The following is a 19,628-nucleotide window of genomic DNA, read 5'->3' on the forward strand; positions in this document are numbered from 1 at the left end:
TAGTTGTCCAGCAACAACAGATACTTCTCCATTTGTGCAACCTGAGTGGGCAGAGGGAGGTGAAAGCCCAGGCTTCCATGATGGCTAGGAGTCCATTTGCACAGTTAAAGCTTGTGTACCAGCTGCATTTGTTCCTTGACATGTCAGATCTGGCTACAGTGACACATGCCTCAGTTACAACCCAGTTGGATTACTGCAATGCACTCTATGTGGGGCTGTCTTTGAAGAGTATTCAGAAACTTCAAATAGTCCAAAGAGCTGCAGCCAGATTGCTATCTTGGCTGGATATGGGGAGCACCCAAATCCCTTGTTGCAAAACTCTGGCTTGCCAGTCCATTTCTGGGCATAAATTCAAAGTGTGGTTATGACTCTTAAAGCCCCACATGGCTCAGATCCTGTATTCTCCCATACAAACTTGTCCATGCTTTGAGATCTGCTCAGGACACCTTTCTCTCTGTCCCACCACCCTCACAGGTACATCTGGTGGGAACATGGGCCTTTTCAATAGCTACCCCAAGCTCTGGAACTCCCTTCCCAGAGAGGTTTAGTCTGGCAACCTCCCTACTTTCTTTTTGCAAACAAAGACTTTTCTATTGTGAAAGGCATTTGAAGACTGACTACATAAGGCCTGTTCTACATGATATGCTTGATATTTTTTGTGGGTTTTTCAGTATGCTTAATATTACTAATGGTTGTGCTGGTGTGTGTGTGTGTGTGTGTGTGTGTGTGTGTGTGTGTGTGTGTGTGTGAGTGATGTATGTTTAGTTTGTTTGATTGTTTAATCTTGTTTTAACCTTTGTATTTTGTGGGGGGGGTTAACAATGTCTTCTTTAATTGGTGTAAGCTGCTTTGAGTCCTGATCTGGGGGAAAAAGGCAGGGAAAGAAATGATGACGATGATAATGGTAACATAAAGAGTAGCTAAAGAAGGAGGCCCCACTAGTGCTGATGGACAGTGTTGCACCACCTCCCCTAAAGCAATGCACTGTTTCTTATTAAATTTTATTTAGAAAGAAGAACTTTCCACCAAAGAGATCTACCAACTGCATGGGTCAGGAGAGAAGTCAACTGACTGTGTGTGCTGAAAGGGTGATATATCCAGCTATAGATTTAATTTCAATTACCAAATACTACCTGTCTCAATCAAAGTTTTTGAGAAATAAGGTGGACCAAGGGAAACATACAAGGCAACTTGTGAGCGCAGCAGAGTTATCAATTGCCGTGGGCATCATGCAAAGATCTGAAGAAAGGATATCAAAAGGAAACATTTCCCCCCACATGGTATAATTTGAAGGCACAGGTGGGAAGGGAAGGTGTTCTAATATTTGGCTATGCAGTAGATGGATGACCAATTTCTAATACCCAAACTCCTACTTCTTCTTATACAGTATAAAAGCTATGCCTGCCACAGATGCCAGAACAAATCCAACAAGGAGTAATGTATAATCACTTGGAATCCATGGGGGTGTTCCATCGGTTTTTTGGTTTTGGTGGGAATCCTCAGAGTGGGAATCAGTAGGCATGCTTGACGGACGCCCTGTTGCTGAATGAGGGAAGGCACCTGGAGATTGGTTTGGCTGGAGTTCTTGATAGCCAATTGTATTGGGCGCACCAGCAAGTTTGATGCTGGCGTCTTCCTTCACCCACAACTCGAAGGTCCTGATGGACCCACTGACATCTTGGTTGTCATTCATGGCCTGAAAGGACGCACTGTCTCCTTCACCCATCCCAGTTTTTCCCAAAACAATACCTACAGCTGAGCCAGAGGACTTCTCTTCAGGCTGTCCATTCTGGCTAGGATCACTCAGCATTAAAGGGTCTCCGTTTAAAGAGAACTCAGTGCTGAAACAAAGTCTGTCCGATCTGCCAGAATATTCTGGATCTGTCTCTTGGCCACTCTGGAGTTGCCCAAGAGAACTCGCATCCAGGCATGAAGTTAGGACTCCAGGTTTGCATGGACCGTCATCATCATGACAACTATAAAAGACACGGTCGTTCCGGGAAGAACCATTCCTTCTCATCCTTGAATTCATTGTGCTCCCATCCGTAATGTCTGGAGGCTGGGTTACAGACACCTGTGGGAGATGAGCCAAGGCAATAAATTCAGCTTCTTGGATAAGAAAGAGAAACCCAACTGTCCCCTCCTTCCTGTGGTGATCCCACCCTGAATCCCCACCTTCATCACTCCGCTGTACCACACAGTAGCAAATCCAAGTGTCTTCCCATTCCCTTTTCTCCTACAGGAGAATGGGACCTCCAGAAATAGCCATACCAAACCTAGACACACGACAAGATGGAAGAAGGAACCTAAGCAACTAACTGTCATCTTAACATGAGGCATCAGGTCCATGAAGACCTTCCTCTCTTCAGGCATGTGGAAGTTTATTTATTTAGTTATTTCAAGAATTTATATCTCATCTTTCTCCCACAATGGGATTCAAGGCGGGTTACAACTTAAAAAGTTCACAAAGGATGTGTCTATACTGTAGAAGTAATGCAGTTTGACACCACGTTTAACTGCCATGGCTCCAGCCTATACAATCCTGGGATTTGTAGTTTCATGAGACACTAGCACTCTTTGGCAGAGGAAAGTACAAAACCCATTTTCCCATAGGATGGTGCTGCAGTGTCAGACTGCACTCTATATTGTAGATGTACTCAGAACTACCAAAGAGTACTGAATCATATTCAGCCAAGGATAAAAAGGAACATAATTACATTTAAAAATGCTTCCATTGCATTGATTTTAAGCTTTGTATATTTTTTTGTGATTTTATACTGTTCTTTTATTTTAATTGTTTTAAATTTTTATTGTAATTTTTAAAAAACATTTTTTATCTGTGAGCCACCTTGGGTCCCTTCTGGGAGAAAGGCGGCATACAAATTAATTAATTAATTAATTAATTAATAGGCCTTAGCACAAGTAAGAGCCTATCCAAAATACGGTGTGGCCCCCGTATTCAGAGGGGATACGTTCCTAGACTTATGTGGAAATACAAAACTGCAGATAATAGTGTACCCTATTGAAATGAATGCATTCTGGAGGAAGAGCACAACCATTATTTTTTGGCATATATAGTAATAAAATGGGGGTTGTGCCTAGGTTTGGAAAAAACTCAGTTTAAAAAATCACAGAAAATGTGTGTGTTTATTTTTTATTTAAACCATTTTTTTCATTAGTATGTAGGACTACACCAATATAGGACTGAATCAGAAAATGAAATAGCAAAATGCAATTTAGATGTTATTGCCACTAACTTAAATTATTGTTCATTAAAAAGTGGTCTTTTAAAGCAATTTTTTTTTGTTTAACTTAACTGAAGGATCTGTTTCTGAATGGCATTTCTTGCACTATAAAATAAGTGATTTATTTAAAAAAAAGCAACTGACACTGGATACTGACCTAACAATAAAAAACTGCCAATAAACTGATAAAGTTAAAATGTTTAAATTCAAACAGAGTTGTTCCAATAAGTGGGACAATATATATGTGTGAATAACACAAGAGTTAAAATGACTCAAACAGATCCATGAACCCAAAACATAATGGAAACAACAAACCCGATATGAATCACCATTGCGATCTGCATCTCCCCGAGACAAAAAGAATGAGTATGAATGCCCCCTGCGTAAATGTAAACCAATCAGAACAAATTCTGAACTGCAGGAGCAAATACACTGGAACCACTAAAGGTAGAGGTAATTTTGATATCATAAAATGATGTCCAGAATCTGCTACTTAAGCACCGTGAAACCATTGCCAGTATAACAGTAGATAAAACAAAGCATCATGGAGATGCCAAGGTCAGCCAGTGGATTTCATGGCTGAGCTGGGAACTGAACCCTGGCATCCAGAGTTGTCCCAACACTCAAATCATGACACCATGCTGGCTCATCCTAAATATATCCATCAAACTGTGAGTATCTACCGACAAAGTTGCCTTGCGCTTAAGCACAAGCCTGGTAGTCCTTAGGTGGCCAGGAAAGTCATAGAAACAAACACATGAAAGTCCATACAGGCAATGAAATGAGCTGCTGGAGGAGGCATGGAGCACTTTGTAATCAACACAAAACAGGATACTATATAATGTTACAAGCTTGTTATTTTTGTGTGCTTACTGTACTTACAAGGCAGCAATAAGCTATAGCCTTAAAAAGTGATTATATCACAATGTTTGAATTCAAAGATATAGCCAAACATGTTAGTTTGTAGAATCAGTCCGTAGAGAGATCTTGTAGCACCTTTGAGACTAACAGAAAGAAAGAAACTGGCATGACACCCTCACCTGCCAACGGCATATATATGTCTATGCCTGGCTTCCACTCCACCAAATGCATCTGAGGAAGTAGACTGCAGTCTAGGAAAGCTCATGCTGCCAATTTCTTTCTTTCAGTTAGTTATAAAGGTATTATCAATCTCTCTACATAGAAATATAGTGTTCACCTTTATCTGCAGTACATCTGGGAACATATCTGGGATCAGACAGTAGTTTTTCATTGATTTTTGTAGTTTAAATACTGGAGTTATTTATCATAAATTATGGTGGATGGAAGGAAAGAGACAGAAAGTAGAGGGCAGGCAGGCGAAGAAGCAACTTTGTACACCCCCCCAGTTATCCTAAAATTTCAGTTGTGTTCATTTTGCCTTCGACGTCTTCACAAATTCCACATCTTAATATCTCCCAAGACCTTACCGTCTCTTGCACCAATGCAGAAGTGTGTGAGTCATCCAGCCTTCCAACTGGCCATTTTTCTTCTTGAATGGGAGACTTTAGATCCTCCAAGTCCCCTCTACTTGAAGCAGCGGAAGGCTCCATGTGTGAGTTAGGTGGGATTACATCAGTGGAAGAGAAACCTTCAAAGTCGGGAAGAGGAGGCCGTCTCTGCCATGGAAGCACAGTGGTGGGATTTGGGGAAACGTAGGCGTTTTCTGTTGGGCTCCAGGGTTGCTGAGAATGGTTGGAATGAGGGCTGCCAAACCGAGGAACACTGGAGTGGCCCCAGGAAGCGGTGTTTGTGGGGACACGGCCACCTACAAAGAAACAATTATAGAGAGCATATAGATGAGGTGCATCCTAAGTGCCGGCAGAACATAGTAATGGACACATAAAAGGCAGCTTCTGTGGACTCTTGGCCTTCATTGAAGAGAGATCCACTCCACTACCCAAGTTGCTAGTTCTCATGATTGTGAGGGCAGAAATGAAAACACAAGGGAATGTTGACTGAAATCTTGGGATGGAGGGAGAGTGGGTGAACAAGGTGCCTAAAAAGCACAAAGCAGATTGTCAGCACTTTATATAGCTGCTCCTCACTTCCAATAATTAGGGGAGAAAAAACAACAATACGTTATGCAAAGGAGGACACAATGCAAGTACACTTGTCCCTCCACATTCACTGGGGTTAGGGGCACAGGACCCCCATGATACTGGGGGGAAAACGCAAATAAATAAATAGTACTTTTTTAATCTGGAAGAATAGCTCTTTAGGAATTTCTAGGTCCTCCATCAAAACTCTGTGGTCAACATCTGCCAGAATTTGACCATAGAATCAAGTGGCAAGACCTGCAAATGCCTAGAGAAGTGTTTTCTCTAGGAATCTTTAGGTCCTTCAGTGCAATTCTATGGTTAACATCCAGCAGAATTTCTCTGGAGGACCTAGAGATTTCTCAAGAAAGCATATTAATCAAATCCCCAACAGTCAAAGCCGCAAATTTGGAGGGCCACGCGTATACGGTTCCATACTGACTTCAGAACAGAATTCCTAGCATAAAATGTGAATTACTCCGGTCACAGATTATACATACCTCTGCATTTGGCTTACATATGAAACATCTATCAACTCCAGTATATACTCAACTATAAGCTGACCTAATGTATAAATTGAAGGCAGATTATGGATTTTGATATGACCCGTGGATAAGTCAAGGGTAAAATGTAGGGACACGTAACAAAGGATCTAAAGGATGAAGCAAAGAGAAGCAATGCCAAAACTCCAGCAGGCATAAGTGTTTGTCCTCATGTGTGTATAAAAGAGTCGAGGGGGGGGGTCAATGTTTCCAGCATACGATTATATACTTGACCTTCACAAGGGGATGGTTCCTTTTTAAATAAGAGTTAAAGTACAGTACTCCATTGGCCTGTGCATAAGTCAACTCTGGTTTTTTGGATCTATGTTTTTTAATTAAAATATCTAGACTTACATGAATATATGCAGCATATTATTATATTCCTTATGTCCAGTTGGGTAGAGGGAACTTTGATTTATTGGCCTCATTTGGCCCACGATGAGCAGACATGGCCTGCAAATCATCCAGGAAATGCCTCTCCCCAAAGCCTCTCCTCTTGATCTCCTGTCCTACAAAGAACTCCCAGCATCTGCTTGTCTCTCTGTATAATTTCCTATCATTAAGAAAGGACAACATGGGAATACTCCCAGCCCCATCCACTGTCCACACTGGGAAGGTGAGCATAATATACATTGGAAGGGGCTCGGCTAGGCATTTTCAACAGATCAGGACTCACCCATGGGGTTTGCAAGCCAGGCTGACAGTTCCTGGCTTGGCTCTTCTCCACATGGAGCATAGGAGTGCAAAGCTTGTGAGCTGAGCTCAGTAATATTTTGCCCAATGCTTGCAAGACCAGCTGAGAGGACTTGATTTTCCCTTGCTTCTCCCCATTTCTGAACAAGTCACCTCCCAAATTGTTTGGTGCTGCAACCAGTACAGCTCACAACAATATATTGCTGCTGGGGAAATGGTCCCTTCCCCTTCAGCCCCAGCCCCTCAAAAAAAACTTTCCATGTCTCTTTGTGCTTGGATTTCAAGAACCAGGATAGCTCACAACACAACACTACCTTGATGCTGGGAATATTATTCTGGCTCCAACCTGTCCTTCTGGTAGGAAGAGGAAAAACAGGATATGTAGGTGGGAGATCACATCAGTACCTCTGCTAATCAATATTGCAAAAGGGTCTTGTAGCACCTTTGAGATTAACTGAAAGAAAGAATTTGGTAGCATGCACTTTCCTAGACTTGTGCCCACTTCCTCAGATGCATGGGGTGGAGAGGCTAGAGACAGACCTATATAATCTGGTTTATGTAAGTCTGTCTCTGGCCTTTCCACTCATGCAAATGAAGAAGTAGGATCGAGTCTATAAAAGCTCGTGCTATCAGCTTCTTTCATTCAGTTAGTCGCAAAGGTGCTACAAGACCCTTTTGAATTCTGGAATTCTGAGTTTCCAGACATACATGGCTATGCCTTTGAATTCTGTTAATCAAAGCATCATTGCACTTATTGTCAGGCATTTTGGATGAAGAACGGGATAGTAAATATGGATCGCTCCTTTGATATGTGACCAGAGCAGCAAGAATATTGTTTGCTCAAACTTGGAAACAGACTGAAGCACAGACAATGGAAGAATGGATTGTCAACGTTGCTAAGTTAGCCCAAATTAATGTGGGTTCTAAATGATAAGTCAATTGAAGACTTTTCGAAAGATTGAAAACTGTTTATGGACTTTCTGAGCAGTAAGAAATCTATTTGTGGTTATGGTTTTTAGTAATGGTAGTAAGATTATTTAGTTGGATCTGTAATGGTAGAGTAATGTTTTTCTCTTTTTATTTGTCTTTTCATTACAATCAGAATTGGGGGATCAGAACCCTACCATGCATTAGTTGCATGTTTTTCTCCCCATTCTCTCTTATCTTTTTTCCCTCTTCTTTTTTCCCTCTACCCCTTTGACTTTTTTTATCTTTGATTATGTATTACAGGTTGAGTATTCCTTATCTGGAATTCCAAAATCCAAAATATATCCAAAATTGTCTGCACGGGTGACTGAGATAGTGACACTTTGGTTTTCTGATGTTTCTGTGTACACAAACTTTGTTTTACGCACAAAATTATTAAAAATGTGTACAAAATGACCCTCGGCAATGTGTGTAAGGTGTATATGAAACATAAATGAATTTCACCTTTAGATTTGTGTCCCCTCTCCAAGATCATGTATATGCAAATATTCCAAAATCCCAAACACTTCTGACCCCAAGCAATTTGGATAAGAGACTCAACTTAAATTCTGATTGCAAATTAGATTGTTAAAAATTAGTCTAAAAAAATATCATGGCACTTCAACCCTGAAACTCAGTGGTTCCCACACTTTGGCCTGCCAGATGTTATGGACTTCAGCTCCCAGAATACCTGACTGTTGGCCACGTTGCTCCTTCCGGGTGTTGAAGTCCCAAGCACTTGGAGGACTAAAGTTTGGGAATCACTGCTGTGACCCCTGGCTCTGGTACAATCCTGCTGATGAGTCAACAGACTCAAGAAAGGGTCCAGGCCTGAGAAACTGTGTGTACTGCATATACTCAACTATAAGTTGACCTCATGTATAAATCGAAGGCAGAATTTTAGGGCCAGAATTACCGATTTTGATATGACCTATAGGTAAGACAAGTGTAAAACTTAGGGGCATGTACCAAAAGTTCTAAAGGATGAAATAAAGGAAAACAATGCCAAAGAATTTACAAAATTCCAGCAGGCATAACTATTTGTGTTCACACGAAAGGCTGGATGGATGGATGAGAGAGCAGAGGGGAGTCAGTGCTTCCAGGACAGATTACACTCTTGCCTTTCACCAGGGTATGACTCCTTTTTAAGTAAGAGTTAAAGAGTATTTGCATTGACATGTGGATAGGTTGACTCAGGTTTTTGGGTCCACTTTTTAACTAAAATTTTTAATCTTATACATGCATATATACAGTATTTCCCACAGCAGATTTTGAACACAGCACAGCCTTACCTCTTTCCCAAGAATTACGAGTTCTACTGAGCGCTGGGGCAGCTCCTGATGTTGTTCCAACATTTTTCTCTGTAACAATTGGACTATTCTTCCACTGATTCGGGGCTCCTTGTTCTACGCCCGACTGTCTTTGCAAGCCGGAGGTGGCGCTGCTGTCTGCTTCTACAGGATCACCCAACACCCGCTTCTTCTGATACCCCCATTGGATCTGGGTCTTCCACGCTCCCAGTTGCTCTTCCTTCTGTGAGTCATCTTGCCTCTTTGGAGCTGCTGCTGGGACGTTGTCTGCAGATGAATAATGATCCTCCACTGGCTGATTTCCAGATGTCTTGGTGCCAAGATGGGCAACTGGGGTTGGGGATGCACCAGTATCTCCAGCCATGCGACTCATGTTCCCAAAATAGCCAGATCTCACACAGACGGGGCGTGGCTGAGGGTTGCCCCATTTTGGAGCCACACTGCTGAAGTCAGATCTTGAGGGCACTGGTGCAGGAGTGCCAGGCACCTCTCCAAGGTGGTCCTGTATCAAAACCGCAGGAGAGCCACTGGTTGCAGAGGGGCCTTGGGAATTAGAAGGCTTCTCCTCCTCAGCTGCCACTCTGGGATTAAATGGTGAGGCTGCAATGCTTTTGGGTGATGGAGAAGAGTCCAGATTTGTGGCACTGTGTCTAACCTGGGGGGTGAAACCAAGAAAGCGCTAGATCCCATGTGATCTTGGAAGCTAAGCAGGGCAAGCCCTGGTTAATACTTGGATGGAAACAGCCAACATAAAGCAGGTGCTATAGGTTATAGATCAGAGGAAGGAAACTGGCAAAACCACCATTCCTTGCCTAAGAAAGCCCGGTGAAATTCATAGGGTTGCCATGACAGGCAACTTGAAGGCACACAAACAATGCAACAACTGGGTAACCTGGTCCCAGATGAATGAAGGTCAATGAAGAACACATTATTGGAAAGAGACACAACATGTTGATGTCTTTTTCAGTTGGGGAACTCCATGATGTCCTTTTTAAATGAGGCAGAGACTTTTTTGTTTCAACAAGCATTTGAGAACTAAATGCCCGGGGGGGGGGGGGGGGGGAGGTTAAAGCTTTTAATAATTACTCTTTAATGCCCATGTTTTGAAATTGCTTTTTATTCTATGTATAGTACCAGGAGGAGCCAGCATGGCGTAATGGTTTGACTGTTGGACTATGACTCTGGAGACCAGGTTCGATTCCAAGTTTGACAATGAACCTCTGGTTGACCTTGGGCAAGTCACATGCTCTCAGCCTCAGAGGATGGCACTAGAAAACCTCTTCTGAACAAATATTGCCAAGAAAACTGCATGGGAGGTTTGCCTTAGGGTTGCCATAAGCTGGAAACAACTTGAAGGCAGACAACAACAACAACAACAACAACAACAGTACCTGGTTGAGATTCCACCTCAACATTAGGAAGAACTTCCTGACAACAGCAGAACACACTCCCATGGAGTGTGGTGGAATTTCCTTCTTTGGATCTTTTTAAACAGAGGCTGGATGGCCATCTGCCAGGGGTGCTTTCACTGTGTATTCCTGCATGGCAGAATGGGGTTGGATTGGATGACCCTTGGAGTCTCTTCCAGCTCTATCATTCTATGATTTTAAATGCTGTAGGTTGAATTTCAGAGAAAGGAACTGGCTAAACCACTCCTGTGTATTCCTTGCCTAAGAAAACCCTAAGAAATTCATGGGGTCACCATAAGTCAATGGGAGACTTGAAGGCACATGTCCCCAACCACCACACACACACAATTTCATTGTATGTGTTAATGATGTGGCCTTTTACTTGTACCCATTTCATTATGTTAAGTTGTCTTGAGTGTGCCATCAAGTCACCTCCATACTCAAACCATTACACAACACTTGCTCAGGGCCACAATTGTTCCATCCCCAAATCAGACTTCCTTGTTGTCTCCCTCCTACAAGTGGATCATACATTTCACACGCAAAAGGCCCCGGGTCCAATCCCAATATCTTCAGGCGGGCAGAACTGGGAGACCTGAAATTCTGGAGAGTTGCTGCCATCTGTGTATGTAGTACTGGAGTAAATGGACCAACATGTCCTACATTCCTATGCAAAAGGCCCCCTGTTCAATTCCTTGGTATCTCCACGTACTGGGAAAATTTTAAGCCTTGGAGAGATGCTGTCAGTCAGTGTATGCAAAGTGGATCACCATGTCCTACACTCCTATGCCTTACCTAAACACAAATCCCAGGATTTTGAAGAATAGAATCATGTTAGTTAAAAATGCTCTCAACCTCTTTGAATTCTGCAGCGTGGATGCACCCAAACACATGCACATCACCTCCTCTGAGCATTCAGTTTCTGCCTTTGCCAGTCAACAGAGAAGAGCCAGTCACTTTTCCAAACTAAAGTTCTCAGCACCCCCCACCCAGAATGTTCAGATTTTGGGAACTGTAATCCCAAAGAGAAATTGATTACAATCAACAACACCCAAATACAGAAGCAAACTGGCCCCAAGTTAAACAAACCTTTGGTTCTGCCGAGATCTCGCTGTTCTGAGATGGAAGGTCAGTTTCCTGAACAGGACGGTGGTAATCGCCCATTGCAGGTAAGTCTGACTTTCTGGTTAAGGATGCAAATCCTGGAGACTCAGGAGGCAAGTGGGCAGAAGGCCGGGCTTCCCTAGAACTCTGAACATTAAATGGAGGCGATGGATTTTGTTCAGCAGAAGGAGGCAGACTGATCCCAAAGGCACCCAATTCTCTCGACGGAGGACTATTATTCACAACAGGAGATGAAGAATTTGATAGAGCATTACCTGGAAAGATGGATGACAGAAAACACAGGCATATATTTTCTTTTAGCCCTGACCAAGGAACTAGGTAAATTCTCAGGTGATAAGCTGGAGCACAGGAGGGCAAACAAAATGGTGAAAGGTCTGAAAACCATCAAGCCCTATGAGGAGTGACTTAGGGAGCTGGGTATGTTTGGCCTTGAGAAGAGACACTTAAGAAGTGGCATGATAACGATGTTCAAATATTTGAGAATGGAGCAAGTTTGTTTTCTGCTGTTCCAGAGAATAGGATCCGGAGCAATGGATGGAAGCTACAGGAAAAGAGATTCCACCTCAACATTAGGAAGGGCTTCCTGACAGTAAGAACTGTTTGACAGTGGAACACATTCCTTCCTTAGAGGTTTTTAAACAGAGGCTGATGGCCATCTGTTGGGAGTGCTTTGATGGCGTCTTCTTGCATGGCGGAATGGAGTTGGGACTGGAGGTTTCTTCCAACTCTTGGATTCTAAGTATAGGTTTATGCCAACACTTGAAGAGGGCCTGAGAGATATTTTCATTGTGCACTTGCTTCCTCCCTGACATTTTAGACCCAGGTGAGGCCTTTGTTACAAACAGAAAGGAAACAAGACATGACTTCTGGTCCTTTCCTGTTGTTAAAAAAAGGTCTCTTGTAGGCCTAAAATGCCCCCACTTCAAATATGGTGCAAATTTCCCCCATGGCCCATAGAGTGAGTGTGGCATAGGTGCAGGGAGTGTGGCAAAAAGCTTTACATGGCTCCTCTGGTGTGCAGCAGGGACAGGCTGATAATAAAAAATTAAATAAAACCTTTATTTATACCCCACTTTTCTGCTACAGGAGCAATCAAAGCGGCTTATGTGATTAAAAATGAGAGGATCCAGTCTCAAACCCATTGCCTAACACAGTGGTTCTCAGACTTTTTACCCTTGTGATCCCACCCACCCTTGTGACCACCCAAGTAAATATTGTGCTGGCAAATTAATACATACCTCTTTGTCCTGTGCTTTTCTGTTTATGTGGGTTATATACAGTACAGCCCCCATATCTGCAAGGGATACATTCCTGGACTTACCATGGAAACACGGAACCAGAGATAGCAGCAAACCCTATTGAAATGAATTACTTCCAGCAGAAACATACCACAGAATTAATCCGTTTCGGACCCCCCCCCCCCCCCAATAAGAGGACCTAGAAATGTCTGGAAAGAATACCTCTCTAAGAATCTCTAGATCCTATGGCCAACTTATAGCAGAACCATATCAGAATGGCACTGGGGGACCTAGAAAATGCACAGAAAGAGCGTATTTTTTTGGATGTGGATAAGTGAATCCGCTGGTACCAGTCCTGCTGATATGGGGCTTGTACTGTATTGTCCTTTGGCAACAAACAAACAAACCAGAAATTCTCCATTCTACCAAAAACCAAATACAGCATTGCATGCAAAAGAAGAAAGGCTAACTCACGGGGCTGATACATATTATAAATGCGCTGGAGGTCATCGGCTAAGTCTCCTAAGTTGTCTTCCCGGAGGGCTTCTATGAGTACTTGCAACCAGTCTTCTCTGCTTTGCAGGCGTTCAAAGAACTCAAACACGGCTAAATTGTTCCCATGTCTGCTGCAGTAGGCGCTTATCTCTTGCTAGAGAAAGAAATGGAGGAGGAAACAGGCCAATGAGGGTAACTTCAGGAAAGGAAAAAAGAAAGAGCACTGTGAAACAACTTTCACAGTAGATTCGCATTGCAAATCACACCTTTTGCATTCATAAAAGCCACAGTTCTATCCCCTGTACTAAGAGGGAAAAGGATGTAACATTTTAGAGCAAGCAGGAAATCCTATTGCTGTGTCCAAGGGGCCTATTTGCACTCCATAATTATAATGCTACAAGTCCACTTTAATTGCCATTCTTAATAGAATCCTGGGATCTGCAGTTTAGAGGCTAGAATAACCTAAGCAAGAAAGAAGAAATTCCAGATGTGTCTGAATGGCTATGGAAAATATTTGAATATATGGAAATAGTCAAGTTAACCTGATTCGAAATGGGTCGATGGACAGATTTAAAAAAGAATGGTCAGGAACTTCAGAATACTTAAAACATACCTGGGGACATAAGTTAATGTAAAGAATATACGTTTGAGAGTTAAAGAAGAGTTTGAATTTGTGTAAATAAAGTTTTTGAGGAATGTAAGAGTAAACTATCAAGGTGATTAGTTTAACAAAGGTGTAACAGAGTTGCACTGAGAAATGACAATTTGTAGTAAAAGTGATTAATAAGGTCAGTAACTATGCCAAAGGTAGAGATTAGGAAGTCTTATTTGTTTATTGTTCACTGTCTACTATTTGTGTGTTTATTTATTATTTATATTTTCTGTACATTTCAAAAAAGTCTTTAAAAATAAAGTCTGTGTGTGGGGGGGAAATAAATAGCATTAACAAGTACATTTCTATACCGCTTAGCAGTGCACTTAAGCACTCCCTAAGCAGTTTACAAAGGGTAAGCCAATTGCCCCCAACACCTGGGTACTTTTTATCCTATGCATCTCTGTGACCTCTGAAAATAAATAAAGTGGACTCACAGAGCTATAATTCTGCAGTGTGAATGGGTCCCGGTACAAATGCAACATTTCAGCACCCCAAAAAAACTCTGACTTTAAAAATACACATCATTTGCAGTGTGTTTAATGTGGTAATTAGAGAAAAGCCAACTGCCGCTGGTTTGCTGGATAAACCCTTCCGACAAGCCTCTTTTAAAGCCATTTAAGGTGAGCGCAGGAGTCTGCCTTTTCCCTGAGTCATATCACTGGCCTGGACTACTCTGATTGACAGCTATGCTCCAGTTTTTCAGTACCATCTTCCCCATCAATTGCAATCCAGTTCTTCTAAGTTGAGGGAGAAGGAGTCCATCTCAGAGATGTTCTAAGAATCCAAATGCAACAGGCAGGGCTGAAGCATGCCCACCTGAAACACCAGCATATTTGCATGAAACCAACAATTCCCAAACTTTGGTCCTCCAGGTGTTCTGGACTTCGACTCCCAGAAGCCTCAACCACTTTGGCAGGAATTCTGGGAACTGAAGGCGCAAACATCTCGGAGAACCAAAGATTGGGAATCACTGCACTAAACGCCATTTCTCCCAGTTACAAAGCTTTAGGAGAGCCATTTCAACCTTCTAGCAAACAGTACAAACTTCATACGGAAGCTGGGAAACCACCAGCTGATGGTTTCATAAGGAAGAGGTCATGAGAGCAAGAGAGTGAACCTAGATCTTCATCTGTGCAAAGTATGCATCCTCCCAACAGGCAGCTGATGGCTTCCACATCAAAAGGGGCAGTTGGGTTTTAAATCCAAACTTTAAAAGGGCTATCTAAGGTCCAAAACACATGGCAGAAATAACCCAGCTTGAGACCGTTTTAACTGCCCTAGCTCAATGCCAGGGAATGTTGGGGATTGTAGATTTGTGTGACAATTGGCCTTCTCTGTCAGAGAGCTCTGGTACCGCAATAAACTCTAATTGTCAGGATTCCCGAACACTGAGCCAAGGCAGTTAAAGTGGTCTCTAACTGGATTATTTCTGCAGTGCGTTTTGGACCACTGAGCTGGGCATGGACTTTCTTGCAGCTTCCCCACCCCAGCAGGGCAAAAGTGAACCGTTACCCTGTCGGTGTCCGTGAAGCACGGGAGGCGGATCATCTGAGCCACTCGAATGCGGTAGAACTTTGCCAAGTTACACCTGATGTACTTTTTCACCTTCTCCTCCGCAAAGGATGACATCTTCACTTAGCAACTAGGAAAATGGGAAGAAAGATGCTGCTGTTAGACTCCGCAGCAGTTGCCCCAGAAGTTCAATCACGGCCTGCGCCAAGAACAAATACACTAGACTGGCTAACATTTCCAATACTTTTCAGGCCCCGAGACATAATCCAGCTTCTTTCTGTGTTTTAAAAACTTCTAAACTGATTCTTTATCAGTAAGGGACCCCAGGGAAATGCACATAAAACTGTAAAAATAAATGCAGTAGAGTAACAACAATGAAAAATGTTGCATGTGTTGTTTCCCTTTAAGTCGTTTCCATTTTATGGCCACCCTGAAGGCAAACTTATCACAGGGTTTTCTTGGCATGTTTCTTCAGAGGGGGTTTGCCATTGCCGTCCTCTGAGGTTGTGTGTGTGTGACTTGCCCAGGGTTACCAGATGGGTTTCATGACAGAGCTGGGAATCGAACTCGGCTCTTTAGAGTCATAGTCCAACATTCAAATCGCTACCTGGAATAAAATGATGAACATAAACCATTCAACTACCAAACCTCTAAAAAGCTGGTGGGACTCATAGAATCTGAAGAGTTTAAAATGACCACAAGGACCATCTAGGACCAGAGACATCTTGAATGTTTAAGGTTTTGGAATACCTGTATTTGGATATGAGTACACAACAAGATATCTCAGAGATGGGACCCAAATCTAAAAAACAAAGCTTTCATGTTTCATATACACCTTATACACATAGCCTGAAGGTAATTTTATATTGTGTTTTTCATTTTTTTTGTGCACAAAACAGGGTTTGTGTACACCAAACCATCAGAAAGCAAAGGTGTCACTATCTCAACCACTCATGAATAAAGTTTTGGTGTTTGGAATATTTTAGAATCCAGGTAAGGGAGCATATCCAGAGAAAGGTCACCAAAATGGTGAAGGGTCTGGAAACCATGCCTTACGAGGAGTGACTGAGGGCTCTGGGTATGTTTAGCCTGGAGAAGAGAAGGGTAAGAGGTGGTATGATAGCTTTGTTTAAACATCTGAGGAGGTGTCACACTGAGGATGGAGCAATCTTATTTTCTGCTGCTCCAGAGACTAGGAACCAGAGCAATGGATGCAAACTACAGGAAAAGAGATTCCACCGCAACCTTAGGAAGCACTTCCTGACAGTAAGAGCTGTTCAACAGTGAAACACGCTCCCTTGGCGTTTGGTGGTCTTCTTTGGAGGTTTTTAAAGAGAGGCTGGATGGCCATCTGTCGGGGATGCTTTGATTGTGAGTTCCTGCATGGCAGAAGGGGGTTGGACTGGATGGCCCTTGGGATCTCTTCCAACTCTAGGATTCTAACCTATATTGTAAAGGTTTGCTGCTGCTAACTGGTATTCAACCCCGACTCATGGCGACCCTCTGTATGAGACATCTCCCTGTGCTCCACTGCTCTGCTTAGATCCTGCAAATTCATACCCATGACCTCCTTATACAGTCCATCCATCTGGTATACAGCCTTCCTCTCTTTCTCATGCACTCTAGCATTACTGTTCTTTCTAGTGATACACAGTCATTATGTGGCCAAAGTACGACAGCCTCAATTGAATCAGTGTCTTTTCTAATGATTCATGTCTTCTTGTGATGCAGCCAAAAGTAGTACAACCTCAACTTTATCATCTTGGCTTCCAGGGAAAGTTCAGGCTTGATCTGTTCAAGGACCCATTTGTTTGTCTTTTTAGCAGTCCATGGTATCCATAGAACTCCAACCACATAATTCTTCTGCAGCTCCACATCTCAAATGAGTTGATTTTCTTCCTATCTGCTTTCTTCAATATCCAGCTCTTGCTTCCATCCATAGTGATGGGGAATACCATGGCTTGGACAATTCTAACTTTAGTACTGTTGTAGTTTGCAGCTCTGACTTTTGCAGTTTTGACTAACATGTTTTCTCTAGTAGAGAGATCTTGTATCACCTTTGAGACTAACTGAAAGAAAGAAGTTGGCAGCATGAGCTTTCCTAGACTTTCTAGACCTCAGATGGATCTGAGGAAGTAGACTGAAGTCTAGGAAAGTTCATGCTGCCAACTACTTCCTTTTAGTTAGTCTCAAAGGCGATACAAGATCTCTCTATAACTTATTCTAGTGACTAACCCAGCCATATCTTTGAATTCATCTTCTCTCTAGAAATCTCTAAATCCTCCAGTGCAACTCTGCTGGAATTTGACCATAGAGCTGTGCTGGAAAATTTAGAAGTTCATAGAGAAAACACTTCTCTGGGCATTTGTAGGTCCTCCAACATAATTCTATGATCAACATCCGGCATCTCCAGATCCTCCAATGCGACTCTATGATCAAGGTGACGTTGAAGGCTTTCACGGCTGGCGTCCATAGTTTTCTGAGAGAATGGGTCATTTGGATTCAACACAGAAATAAAGGTAGATGTGTATAGGCAAAGCTAATAAAAATAAAAGTAAGAGTTTAGACTTCAGATAGGCCCCATAATATAAAAGACAGGAATGGTTTTTAAAACAACACACTTCACACACATCTCTTGCAAAGAGTGTTTGGACTTTGGTCCCCAGATAGAGAGATGGTTACCTTTTTAATTCTTCACAGCCCTTGCAAAACACCTTTTAAATAATAATGTGCCAAGAATACAGACTCTAAAGGGTTTTTGTTTTTGTTTAGGATAAAGGAATAGCTAGCACTAAAGTTGTAACAATTTTGGGTGTCCAAACTCCAAAGCAACAGATCTTCTTTTCAACTGACAGACAAGGCCAAAGAGATAAAGGAAGAAGAGGGCGGCTTTGGGGGAGAAATCACAAGCTCATGCTATTATAGTTAATGTAATGGCAATAGATTTCACTTTTGCTAAAAGGGAAACTAGACTTCCAGGGATTTTCTCTTCTCTGCATGCCTTATGAGGGCTATGGATATTAGTAACACGCCCACGAATCTATTGCAACTAATTTAACTGGACAGGCATTGTATGGAGAAATATGATGAAGGAGGTGTGGAAAATGCACATGCAATGGGGGTTTCTAAAAGGGTGTATAACAGCCCTTTTGGCAAGACTGTAATGAATACATTGCAAATGGCTGCCATAACTGCTTTGTCCTGATTAAGTTGATTTGGTACTTAGAAAACTAAATCTCACACACACTTCCTCCAAGAGGCAGCAAAGAGGGAAAGCTAGACTATTCTGCAGGCTCCCATTCAGTCATGCGAAAGGTTTGCCTTCTCTGGTGCAAAGCAATTTTGGCAGCCCCTGCTGGCTTCCTAGTCCCTGCTGGAGTCCCCTCAACTCCAAAGATACTCACTCCTAGGAAAGCCAGTCCCTGAGTCCCCCAGGAATGTGTGAATGGGCCTCCTCTTAGGAAAAAGCAACCCAAGCCCTCCCCTCCCCTCAGCCTTCTTTCTGCCTTTGCTTTGGCATTCCCTTGTGATGAAAATGAAAGCCCTTCCTTCCTTGTCTCCACTTTGCAGCCATTTCCTGCTCAGCAAAACAAAGGCGCAACCCTTGCAGGAGGGGAGGCAAGGAAAGGGTTTTGGGTTGGTTTGGTTTTGTCCCTCCCCCAAAACAGCCTGGGAAAGTTGGGGAAATTCCGCAGCCATCCCAGAGACTCTTTCCAAGGCGGGGAAGGAAATGCACGCTTCCTCTTACCTGAGCTCCTCACGCTTAAAATGCACAAAAAGCCCCAAATATAACCTGGTGCAAATGGGCGCCTAGTTGCAGGGCTGGCTCCTGGGCCTCGCGCGCAGCCTCCCTGGCTCCCGGGGAACGTTCTGAGCCCGCCTCCTTCCCGCCCTCCCATTGGATGCCACGCTTCCTCCCCGCGCTGTCCGTCAAACGCCTTTGGAAGGAACGTTGGATCCTGGGATTTGTAGTTTTATCATTATTTGAGGAATGGTTATGGAAACTACTTCATAGGAAAACTCTGGATAATATAACAGAGAGGCTGAGAAAATGTAAATTATTATTATTATTATTATTATTATTATTATTGGATATTCTATTAATATACTACACACATTAATACACTATATATGTGTGTCTCCATACATTCAGACTTTCCTAGAGAGGTGTTCTACTTTCTCTCTAAAAGCCTCTATCTCATCCAGCTCAATGGTCAAGATCTGCCAGGGGTTGGTCCTAGGAATTGTGCTGAAGGACCTACCATTTTTTAACTTGGTTTACTTTTTATAGGGACACAATAATAATACTAATGCTTTCTTGCTTCTGTACAGTACTTTGCTTTGCAAAAGAACCAAGAGTTACAGAAGGCCCATAGATTGA

The 19,628-nt window shown here is 42.7% G+C and overlaps 1 protein-coding gene across 3 annotated transcripts; it reads right to left on the reverse strand.

Annotated features, from left to right (window-relative positions):
• Window positions 1-982: 982 nt before the first annotated feature.
• LOC149313256 (uncharacterized) lies at window positions 983-19,097 on the reverse strand. Of its 3 annotated transcripts, none has more exons than XM_089526365.1 (7): window positions 18,996-19,097; window positions 15,248-15,377; window positions 13,060-13,234; window positions 11,312-11,601; window positions 8,796-9,468; window positions 4,694-5,031; window positions 983-2,074 (listed from the first exon to the last, which is right to left on the reverse strand). In XM_089526365.1, exons 2-7 carry the CDS (start codon window positions 15,362-15,364, stop codon window positions 1,370-1,372), a joined length of 2,298 nt encoding a protein of 765 aa, XP_089382491.1. In that variant the 5' UTR covers window positions 15,365-15,377; window positions 18,996-19,097; the 3' UTR covers window positions 983-1,369. The 3 variants fall into 3 exon arrangements, with proteins under 3 accessions (XP_089382491.1, XP_089382493.1, XP_089382492.1); XM_089526367.1 differs by lacking the exon at window positions 18,996-19,097 and adding an exon at window positions 18,652-18,672; XM_089526366.1 differs by lacking the exon at window positions 18,996-19,097 and adding an exon at window positions 15,771-15,804.
• Between the last annotated feature and the right edge of the window lie 531 nt (window positions 19,098-19,628).

The sequence above is a fragment of the Sceloporus occidentalis genome, unplaced genomic scaffold (assembly GCF_023333645.1).
Source record: "Sceloporus occidentalis isolate IW3139 unplaced genomic scaffold, rSceOcc1.0.p SCAF_5, whole genome shotgun sequence".
NCBI lineage: Eukaryota > Metazoa > Chordata > Lepidosauria > Squamata > Phrynosomatidae > Sceloporus > Sceloporus occidentalis.